At 41.1% G+C, this 11940-nt stretch overlaps 1 protein-coding gene across 1 annotated transcript in view; it reads right to left on the bottom strand.

Annotated features, from left to right (window-relative positions):
- Window positions 1-11940, bottom strand: part of CA8 (carbonic anhydrase 8) — a 94487-nt gene that overhangs the window by 27856 nt on the left and 54691 nt on the right. The window contains exons 5-7 of the mRNA XM_017547560.2: window positions 8357-8419; window positions 6139-6187; window positions 4261-4373 (exon numbers count right to left, since the gene is read on the bottom strand). Coding sequence (XP_017403049.1) covers window positions 4261-4373; window positions 6139-6187; window positions 8357-8419 — 225 coding nt within the window. The remainder of the gene's footprint in view (window positions 1-4260; window positions 4374-6138; window positions 6188-8356; window positions 8420-11940) is intronic.

Here is an 11940-nt window from a genome sequence, read left to right as displayed (position 1 = left end):
CCCCCATGGCACAGCCCTGAGGCTCACTGATTCTCCACCACCTTCAGGAGAAAACCCAACCCCCATGGCACAGCCCTGAGGCTCACTGATTCTCCCTGACAAACACAAGCATACGGACACTTTTCCCCTGTTGGCAATTCTCACAAATACTCAGGCAACACCTCCTTACTTGGCTTGGGGAAGACCTCTAGATAACTAACTCTCATCCAGGCCCCTTTCTGATGTGCTACCTCAAGACTATGTCCACACCATCCCACAGTGCTGGACTGGGTTTTTCTTTTAATGTACACCTATGTATCAGCCGGCCTTTCGCCCCAGATGGTGAATTATTTTGAGAGTATCTTACTGATCTCCTCTTGTCAGTACTGATTACAGTAACTGGCACAGGGCAAATGTCAAATAATTGACAAATAAATGAAGGAATGCATGAATCAGTGAATAAGTTATCCAAATCAGTCTCAAAGGAGCAATTTCACCTGCTAACAATTGCCTACAAGAAGGATAAAGAAATGGAAGCTAGAACTATGACATAATTACCTTACTATATCAATAAATTGCTTTTATTAACAGGGTCAATGACAAGTAAAGGCAAATGAATGTGTCCTAGTATCATAAAACACACTGTACGTTAAGCCTCGGGGCTTTGAAATTTGGGTATCTATGATTTGGGGCTATCTGCAACAACAATAAAGAAATGTGTATGTATCCTTGGGTCAAATTGTAGGAAAAGTAAATGTAGAGGGAAGTTTGATGTTTTACATGTGTCATTCATAGAACAACAGTGACTATATGACCCATGGCCCCTGCACAGGCTGCAGTCCCTGAGTCTGACCTGGATGGGGTGGCTGGCAGTCACCATGGCCCTCACATGCCGGTGAATTCCAGATTCCTTCTCTGCTTCAGAAATACAAAGTCAGCAAGAGAGGCAAGAGAAGTGACCTGGAGTAACCAGATGGCAAACAGGGTCCTACCAGTTTAGAAGAGTTTTAGGAAGGATACCTCAGGAAGTATCAGCCTCAGGAAAGTGTCCCAGGGTGTCTCCTCCCATCCTTACTACGTGACTCTTCTCTGTCCATATTCTTTCCTTGGGTGTCTCATTTGTTTTGTTATTCCGCTCTTTTTTTGACGCTAAGGATCCCTAAATCTGCACGTCAGGCCTCAGCTGCTGAAGTTTTAGTTATGTGTTTCCAACTGTCTGAGGGAAACAGAACTCCTCCAACTGGGGATACAGAACACAACACAGGAAAAGGCAGAAACCTCTGTAACACTGCTGGGGACTTCCTAACAAGGCCTCATGTAGAAAGAAGGTCTCAAAGGAAGTGCAGTGTTGAAAAGGGCACACCAAAAGGGGGCAGTAGTTAAGCACCCAGCACTGACATCACACATGACTGGCTGGATCTCCAAATCTACCCTTACTGCCTGTTTCCTGCAGGCAAAGGTTTCTTAATTTCCCTAGGCCTCAATCACCTCATCTGAAACCTGGGAATGATAATGGAAGTCACCATATCATGGGATCAACTGTCCTATTCACAGATTGTTTTCAATATGTCTACAAAACCTCTAGTGTTTCCTAAATCTTAAAAACAAAACGAAACAAAAACACTTGACTACTCTCTAAACGTTGTCCCTAAATCCCTCCTTTCCTTTCCCGTTCATCTTCTAGAAAGATAGTCTACATATGGTCCATGTTTATGCTTGGTCCCTCTACGTTCAGCTCAACATTCTATGGAAACATCTCCTTTGGGCTAACAGTGGCCTAACTGGTGATTATAGCTATTGATCATGCATCTTGTTTGCAATGATGAGGCAAATCAGAAAAGAAAAGAAGGCTTTCACCATGGTAGGAGCCTAAAAGCAAACTGCTTGGATGGGCTAAGGTGTTTACTTAACTGGAGAAACCAGAAACAGCGTCGTGGAAGGGAAGAGGAAGAATGGTATTGGAGAAGGGAAGCCAAAGGTCCGCAAGAAAGGAGGATACTAAAACCAGAATCAAGCAGTGAGCATGCCTGGCCAGGGAAAACATTAGGTATCAAAGGACAAGAACAAGTCAAGATCCGGAATTTAAACCAGATGAAAGCCAGAAGTTCAGAGTCAAGGAACTCCGATCACCTGGGCCCATTTTTAAAAAGTGCTGTAGTTATTTGATGCTTGGGTGGGCAGCACTTGTCCTACTGAAATTCTCCACAGCATTTCTCAGTATTAACCACCTCCTCCTCCACATCTTGGCAACCCTCCCTCCCTGTTCTTCTCAAGACCCTTGGTCCTTAGTTCCTAAGGAGGCATCATCTCCCCCATCTCCACTGCAGTGTCACACTCAGCGGGGACTATATTCTTGTCTTCCTACTCAGTGTAAGCTATAGAGCCAGGAATTGCTAGCTCATCTGATCACTGAATCTTTTTTTCTTCTTCTTGGGCATGAAGCTAGAACGCACTTCCCACCTTCTCCTGCAGTTAGGGTAGTCATGGAACCAGTTGCAGCCAACAGAAAGTAAGTATAAGTGGTGCTCACTCAAAAGATCCCTGTTGAGAACCTTTGTATCATGCTCACCAAAGGCGACTGTGCGAGGAAGGCAATGCAGATGGAAGCAATTCTTTCAACCTGGTTCCCTGAAAGACTACACAGAGAAAAGCCTTCACTGCAAATCAGAAACACATATGTTGGATTTTATGTGAGTATGAAATAAATTTTTACTGTGCTAAGTCACTGACATTTTGAGGTTTATCTGGTGTAGCAGCCATCATCTTCACTGTTAAGTCGCAAATCTAGATATCATGAGTCCAAAACTCTAGGCTTAACATTAGACCCAAATTTCTAACTTCTTTCTGCTCCTTCACCAGACTAACTTCGAATATTTGGCAGGAATTATTCCCTACACCTCTTGGAGTTGGTTGGGTTTCTTCCATATGTGTTTCCAGAGCACCTTATTTATTGTCATTTTAATTGTCTGGTCATCTGCCTCTCCAACTCTATGGTGAACTTTTTGAAGGTAAAGACTGTGTTTTACTCTTGTCAACCTCTGTGTCCAGTTGGCATTCAGCAAGGGTTTCTCTGTGTCCTTCATTTTTAAATTAAAAGCAATGTGTATTTAGTGGTACTAAAAAAACAAGAACACATCACCAGTGATAAGTGGTGCTGGTAGCATATGCCCCTATTTGAAGTGATGAGAAGAGCCCTTTGTCTCCACAGTTGTTTTTCTCAAACCCGTATCCCAAGTCTAACCATGTGAAGCACAGTCTCCTGTAAGAACAAATGAATGACTAAATGTAGGAACTAGGATTTGTCATATAAAAACATGAAGGTTCAAAGGTGATATGATCAGCATTCATAAAATAATAAGGGCTATGGGGAGGAGAGGCTGAGTAGGGAAATTTTTGAATTAATCCCTAGCAAAACAGAAATTAAGAGAAATTATTAAATGTTGGAAGAAGGATTTTTTTAATATTTAAGGACAAACTAAAGAAAGCTTTACCGAGAAGTAAGAAATAATGGGGAATATTTTAAAGCTACCAAAGAAAACTTGGTTTGCTGAGAGTATTTCCCAAGCCCTTTGAGTCTGATCCTGAACAATATAGCTCTCCAGAATGTATCCATGCCTTTGAGAGATCCCTGAAAGACAGGAGACATTTAAAGCCCCTTTTGTAATATTGAAATCATGGTTTAAATACACTAGAGTGATGCTGCCTCGTGCTCCACCAGCTAACATCCAGGTGACCATTCACTCCAGTGCTCCTACCCACTGCGCAGTAGCATTTAGGGCACCTACAAAGAGCCCAAGGCAGGGAGTGGATGACCAAAAGTCTTCCACTAGAAAACAATCCAGAATTTTCCGGGCATTCCTTCTGGGTCCTTCACCCTACATATGCAGAATTTTCCTGTACACACCAAGGCAAAACTATTACAAAGCCTATGTGTGACTTATAGAAACAACCAGCATCCCCACTTTACTTCCAGACTTTCTCTTCTCCATACCTGGGGAAATTCACACAAAGAAATAACTAGACTAATCAAAAGTTTTCCTCCTTCAGTGATTTCTATTAACTCTCTAAAAACGAACTTTTGAAATATAGACCATAAATGAGTGTTGGGTTCTGTCCATCCTTGACCTTTCAATCGCTTTCACTAGTTCAAGCCATTTAACTTTCATCTAGAAAGGCATGACTGATCTAAAGGGAGCTAAAACATAAACAGGCATTTTCCTTTCTCAGAAACAATGTTTAACTCAGAACTTCACTCTGAAAGATTCAAAGTAGCACACTCACCTGTAGCTGGGATATAGTTAAAGGGTATCGGAATAATATCCAGGTGACACCTTCACTGCAAGGTGGGATGGTGAGAGAGCCTTCATACACCCAGTAATCCCGCAGCAGAGGGTCTACATGGCCACGTGGACGTGTCATGAAAAGGCAAGTGAATCAGTAACAATCCTGATGACTTCAACAACAATTTTCAAAATTATAAACTGTCCAAATGACACTTCAAAGATGGAAGTCATTTTCAAATTAGAGTCTCACAATATTAAACTACTCATTTGGAGAAAATAATGGATAAAAAACATGATGAATTCTCTATTATTTACAGTGATTTCTATCAATGGATTATGGTATATACCTGTCAAGTTTAAGCACTTTAGAAGCGTATGTATATTTTGAGTTTTTTCACTTTATTAAAGGATTTACCTGATTGATTCATATCTAATATTTATTGAATGTTTACAATGTACCAGCAATTTACATTAATTTATTTAACCTTCACAACAAACCAGCGAGATAGGTAGTATTATTAATGTCATTTTTCAGATGGGGAATAATAACATCAGTAGTTTGCCTAAGGTCACTCAGCTAATAATCACTGGCAGTCAGGATTCGAACTTGGGCAGTCTGGTTTCATAGCCTGTATTTTTTTTTTTTTTTTAAGAGACAGGGTCTGGCTCTGTCACCCAGGCTGCTGGAGTGCAGTGGTGTGATCATGAACCACTGCATCCTCAAACTGCTGGGCTCAAGCAATCACTCACCTCAGCCACCCAAGAAGGGACTATGGGTGCACACCACCACAGCCAGCATTTTTTTTCCCTTTCTTTAGAGCATGGTCTGGCTATGTTGCCTAGGCTAGTCTCAAACTCTTGGCCTCAAGCAATCCTCCCATATCGGCCTCCAAAAGTGTTGAGATTACATAGGTGAGGGCCACCGCATCTGTCTGAAAGCCTGTATTTTTAACCATTCAGTTCTAGCTACCGCTATACTACTTCTTCAACAGCAAAATATCAAAACCATATTACAATAAAACAAAATGAATCATTCTTATGAAATCCTTTAGCTCTGCATTAGAGGAATTTATGATTAAATACGATTAATAAATGTTTACCATATCATAGAAACTGGTTTGTTGTATAGCAATTAAATGTAGAAAACAGGAGATACAATGCATCAACCTATTTGGTTTCGTTTGAAACACTAAGAGACAACACATAATTTGGGCAGAGAAATGTGAAAACCAAAATTTTATATACAACAACCTTTAAATCACATTCTGAGTATTTTACGTATAATTGTTACCTGCACACATATACATTTAGAATAATATATAATAATAATGTTACTGCAGAGAGGTAATCTTATAAAATTAGATACAAAGTTCATTTTACTGTAAAAATTAAGAACTCTACTGAGCAATCTTAGAAGTACATCAGGGTTTTTGTTTGTTTGGGCCAGAGTTTCACTTTGTCACCCAAGCTGGAGTGCAATCACGTGATCGCGGCTCACTGCAACCTCTACCTCCTGGGTTCAAGCAATTTTCTTGCTTCAGCCTCCTGAGTAGCTGGGATTACAAAGGTGAGCCTCCACACCAAGCCAGTTATTTTATTATACTGGTGCTTTACACAGAGGTAGCAATTTTTACAAATGACAATCCTAAGAAAGTTCTTGATGGATCAATGAAACTAATGGTAAAGTGTCTCTTTATTACTTCAAAAGGTTTACTTCCATATTTAAGAGTAATCTGGAAATGGTATCTGCTAAGGAGAATATAAATTGCAAACAAATTTTATTAACTAACAATATATATTTGTATATAGTCTGCAGAAAACAATGTGACTACAGCCACAGTTAAAATTCATTCTAACGAATCAGATAAATACTCACCAGGTAATAAAGTGTTAGGATTAAAGCAAGGTATTGTTTTGGACTTCCCCTGAAAAAGAAAAAAAAATATTTATCCAATGTTAATGTAATATTTCTAGATTTTAGAATAAAAAATGTATTATAAAAAATGTAGAATGAAGTCTTTTATGAATGGCCTCATCAGGTCCCACAGATTTATGGGTGTCTCCTTCTACCTACTCATTCAAGTAATATCGTCTGGTTCCTGCTCTGATTCTATGGCTATTTTCTTTGCTACCATAGTTCAACTCTCCCTGTAAGTCCTGGTGACCAACCTACAATTGGTGCCCATCTGCCCCCACATCAGTTACTTTTTCTGCTCTGAGCACAATTCATAGCAGAGATTTGGGCTAAATTCTTACTGTAAAATGCCTGAACCCTGGGTGGGGGAATTTTCAAAATGCCTTTCTTCCTGCTTAATTTCACTGCAGTTCCTAACCTTTTTGGCATCACAACCTGGCTTCCAGCTTCCTGTTTTGTCCGGTTTGGATTTGGTACTTCAGCTCTGGGATCTATGCTAGATGCTCTCCTCAACTGGAAAGGGAAATCTAAAACACATGGAAATATTCTGTTCCAATCAGTGTTTATCAAAGCTAGATTTAAATTTCAAGGGAATCATTTGTACCCTTATTCAACAATTCACATTTAAAATCATCATTTTAAATCATGTCATTTAAATTGCCTAGACTTTAGAGGCAATTGGTCCTGTCAAGTGAATCAGATTTTTCTTAAAAGATTACTGTATTGATCAGTCATAAAAGAATTGTGAAGTGACAGGAAAAAAAAAAAGATTACTGTATTAATACAGATGCAACAGGGAAAGTTATTGCATAACCTCCAAGTCCCTTCCTGATTTCCTGGGACTATTTTACACATTAAAGACTCTACGTTACTTGTCTCCCCGACCCTCCTGAGTTCCATAGTGATTGGTTTCCTATTAGATGATATAATAAGTTTTCTCAGCCCATTGCAATTATACAAATACAAATCAAAACGTGCCCTCAACTGTCTTATTATCAGCTTCTTTTGTCTGGCCTGGGCTTCCCTTGGAAGCTGGGTTCATTAAAAACCTACTCAGGAGACCTTCAGTGAAGGTTCTGCCTGGTTCAGGGTACCCTGGGCTGTGTCAGTGTAAAGCTAATCCAACTTGATTCCCAAACTGATCTTTCTTAGAAATGGATTTGGGTCTCTGGATCTCCTGCAATCAAACAAGTTCCACTCCTGCTCTGTATCTCCAGCAGCCCTACAAGACCAGACTACTCCCGTCCCTAAGATCACTCACATTCAACTGACACTAAACATCAGCCAAAAAAGAACTGCTTATAAGAGAAATTGGCACTGGCTTCCTAGCAATGCTTGGCCGTTTCATTGCAGGGGCAAGTTGATCACCTTCTCTTGTATATTATCTTACCACATATGTGTACTTGTTTTCTTTTTAAAATTTATTTAACATAAATGCTTTGAAATATGATTCCCCAAATTTGTATTTGTTTCCTATAGCATGCAGGTAGAAAAGGGTTAACCCAGCAGGCCTGAGTTGCTCAAACCCTGTACATCCCAGATCAAGGCCTGCCTTCAGGGCTAACTCTTGACTCCTGGGATATAACCTCTGAGTTCGGAATATTCTACCTGATAAAAGTGTTTCTGTGTGCCTGCAGCCTTAGGCCATGCTGTATTTATGATGAACTCCTATTGTTACATGCCTGAGGCCTTGAGACATACTGTACCAATTGGAACAGAGAAGCTGATGCTGACAATGTGGCTTACGGTGAAGAGGGCAGGGAGAGGGCTGCTGCCAGAGGTGGAACAGCTGAGGTCAGTTATGTTGCAGGCATTTTGTGCTTACATGACTGACTCCTAATAAATCTCTGGACACCAAGGCTAGAGTGAGCTTCTGTAGTTGGCAACACTTCACACATGTTGTGACCCATCACTGCTAGGGGAATCAGGGGCATCCTCATGTGATTCTCCAGGGAGGCGACACCTGGAAGCTTGTGCCTGGTTTCCCCTGCACTTCATTCTATGCGCCTTTTCCCTCTGCTTTTTGATCCGTTTCTTTTCACCGTAATAAACCATAACCACAAGGACGGCAGCTTTTCTGAGGTCTGTGAGTCCTTCTATCACAGTATTGAGCCCACAGGTGGTCACAGGGTCCTCCTACACGAGCAACGTTTTTATATTATTTTAAATAATGACTTACCTTATACTGAATATCCTGGAGGATTTCAGTCACAGCCTTCAAGCCAACATGTTCCTTTCCTATCTGAAAAATATAAAGCATAAACCACAACCACAGCATTTTTAAGTGTTTAGCTTAAATTAAAAAAAAACGAACAGAACTTGGCTCCAGTCCATCTGAATGTCCTTTCTGAGGACTAATCAAATGGCCTTTTATTAATAACTAGGTCAATATCTACTAAAGGTAATTAAAGTTGTAAAGAAAGCTAGTATAATAAAGTATTAGATATGTAAATACCCAGAAACTCATTCTAAATTCTTCTTACTATGTATAGGAATCGCTCACTTTGCTACGCATATCAAATTATAAAATACTGTTATATAAAAATACCAAGGATATTTTTGATTTAAAACTACTCAGTACATGTTCAAAACCTTCCATGTTTAACTTTGGCATGTACAGATCACTGCTATAAAGATTTTAACAATACTGAAAAATTATATTAACTTACAAAGCAGATAGGTGATTTTGTTGTTAAATTCACCAAAATCAAGACCTTTTGTGATTACTACTGGACATAATAATATAACTACCTTTCTATTCTTAAATAAATAAGAATATGCTTTTCATAGTCTTCTTTTTAAAAACATATCACTATATATTATTAGTGTATGAAATGCTCCCAAAAAAGACAGAAAAATTCTAATATTTAATATTCTTGACTTCGTCTTTAAAAATTTTAAGTGAAATCTGACCAATTTCCAATGGTCGATGATAATGGAGGAGAGTCATAGAGATCACTTAGAACCTCAAATTAAGCAATCACTGCTTTTGTCAGCTTTCCTCCTTCCACATAGATATTTGGAGAACGACCTAAGAGAAGCCAGAGGAGCTGTCAACATGTTCACATTCTCTGTTTCTCCTTACGTTAACCAACGGCAAAACACGCCAGTTGAAAGAGCATCCAAAGGGACAGGAGAGAGATGAGAAATGCTCTCCCTACAACAGCCCGTCAGCTCTAAACAATCAAGACGTGAACTTATTCTCCAAGCATCGACAATTATTCCTGAGTTAGGCTCTAAAAACAGAAAATAAATTTTCTAAAGTTAAAAAAAATTTAAAACCTAATGCATATGTACTGTGGGTGCAGCAGCCTGGAATTTTAGGCAGAAGTCATTATCCATTCTTCGGGAGAAATGGACCTCTCTTTTTCTTACTGGTTTAACCATCCTATAGCACTGGGAGGCCTACGTCTGCACTTGGGGTCTGTTTTCATCTCACACATCTCCTGTCGGGCTGTAAACTCTTGGAAGCATCCGCATGTGAACACTAAGGCCACTCAATGTGGCAGCTGAGGAGCAGGCTCACTTTGCAAATGGACTGCCTGGATTCCAATCTTGACTCTGCCACCTCTTAGCTGTGTGACCTTAAGCAAGTGTATTTAACATTTACATCCTTCCCACTTCCTCATAGGGAGGAATAAAATCTTCATGGGGAGGACAAAAATGATAGGGTTGAAGATAAGATTAAATCAAACAAAGACTGTAGGGCTTGGGCCATTATAATTCACTTAATATCCATTATTAATCTTAATCTACATGCCCTACAGCATCAAATATAGTTTTTCCATATAACAGCACTTAACAACTATTACTAGCTCCTTTTAACTATAAAGACTCTATTTTATGGGCAAAACTTTATATCCTGAAAACTCTATAACCTCTGTTCTTACTCCATCTCTTTCCTTTCCTTCCTTGTCAAATTTTTGTATGAAGAAATTACAACCAGCAAAAAGCAAGTACTGATAATAATCTCCACACCCCAACTGCTAAAATTGTGCAAGCAACTGTTCACATCGTACAACCCGATACCAAGAGCCCACCAGAAACCTTGAGAAGAACTCATTTCTCACCTCTCACCTTTGCCATCCTTCACCACCACCAGAAATGCAAACCACTTTGGTCTGTTCTCCTCGCCTGGCATCTCAGCCCTGAACCTCCCGTTTTTTTCACTTCTAACACAATCTCTCCTTACCTTCCACTGCACTTTCTGGAACAGAACAACTCTGCATTTCTGCCAGCCTCTCCCACCACCTCCCAATCTACCTGAACTCCTCGGGTCTGCCCAAGGCCACAGCTCTTTTGCAGGCCTTTCAAGTGGACATCGTGCAGTCCCCCAGGAAGACAGACTGAAAGCCACAGTCAGCGCGTTCCTGCTCTCTTCAGTGTGAATCTGACCCATGTGCTCAAGCCATTCTCCCGAGGGGACCATCCTCTGAGGCTACCATGCCCTCCTTCTCCCTTACTGACCCACTGGACCATCCCTCCCAAGCATCACCTCCTGCTGCCATCCGGGACAACTTCAGCATCCAGGGGGTGACCCATCTCCTCCCCGGCCTAAGTCTTCTCACCCCTTAGTCCGTGGCCTTCTGCCCCATTTGCCTCAGCAAACCAACCCTGAGGGGACTCCTGGTATGTGCTCTCATTCCAAAAACTTCAACTCTGAAAGACTGGCCTCTCTGACCTGATGCCCCAGGCCAGCCAGCTCTCCTGCTCTTTCCTCTCTCCCCTTCTCTGATCACCAGGAGCCGAGGCTTGCATGTCCTTGTGGCTTCTTCTTCCCCCGCCTGCCTAGACGTGGGACTGGCTAAACAGAATGAGATCTTCCAACCACTCTCCATTCTTTAATCCTTTTACTTCCTACATCATCTGCTCTGTGACGGATCAACACAACAACTTACTAGAACTCTCTACTCCTTTACCTGGATAAAGAACAACCCACCATACCCTGTCCTGTATGATCTGGGGTGTCCAATCCCAAGGGGGGCTCCCTCAGTGACTGGCAAGTCTATTATCATCCCCTCCTGAGCTATTTCAAGACTCTATCCCACACCCAGGCTTTCTTTGCACTATAAATAATTCTGCTTTGTGTGTCTCAGAGATAATAAAGGTCGTCAGCATGAACTTTCTTAACATCCTGCCTTTCTCCACCTATGAATGGGCCCCATTTGTGCCTACCCTTTCCTCCTGGCCCTCTATTTTGGAGAAGGGGTGGGTTTCCTCCTATCTTGAGATTAGTCCATCCACATAAGCTCTCCATCCCGTGCCCTCTTGCCTCCTCCAGGACTTTTCCACCTCAATGACACCCTCTCTTACCAGTATTTTTAATGTCTATGTCTGCAATATTTCTTATTGCTTGGAGGCAGGGTAGGGGGGAACCACAGGCAGATCTCGGATCTCAAAAGAGTCACTGGACATCATTGCTAGTTATTGCCCCATCTGTCCTTCCTTCCTTCAGCCAAGCTTCTTGGAAGCAAAATCTACTCAGTGTCTCCGACTTCCTCCCTCCCATTTCTCTCCTCCAGTCCAAGGGCCAGACCCCTCCCCACATGGATTTCAGCCCATCCTCCCTCACTCCTTCCCTCCCTCTATTCTTTCCTTCCTTCATGAAATTTTGCTCTCAGTTCTGCGATTTTACTCTCTCCTGAGAATTTGCACACAGATAACCTGAATTTTTCCCCATAGAAACTTACAGAAAGTTAGAAAAAGTGTGCTTGCTAACCAGGCTTTTCCTTGCCTGCAATAATGCAGCTTGTTCTTGGAAAT

Source organism: Cebus imitator, unplaced genomic scaffold (assembly GCF_001604975.1).
Source record: "Cebus imitator isolate Cc_AM_T3 unplaced genomic scaffold, Cebus_imitator-1.0 Scaffold199, whole genome shotgun sequence".
In the NCBI taxonomy this organism is placed as follows: Eukaryota; Metazoa; Chordata; class Mammalia; order Primates; family Cebidae; genus Cebus; species Cebus imitator.
Note: the sequence above shows the minus strand (reverse complement) of the source record. Positions and strands in the feature narration are given on the sequence as shown.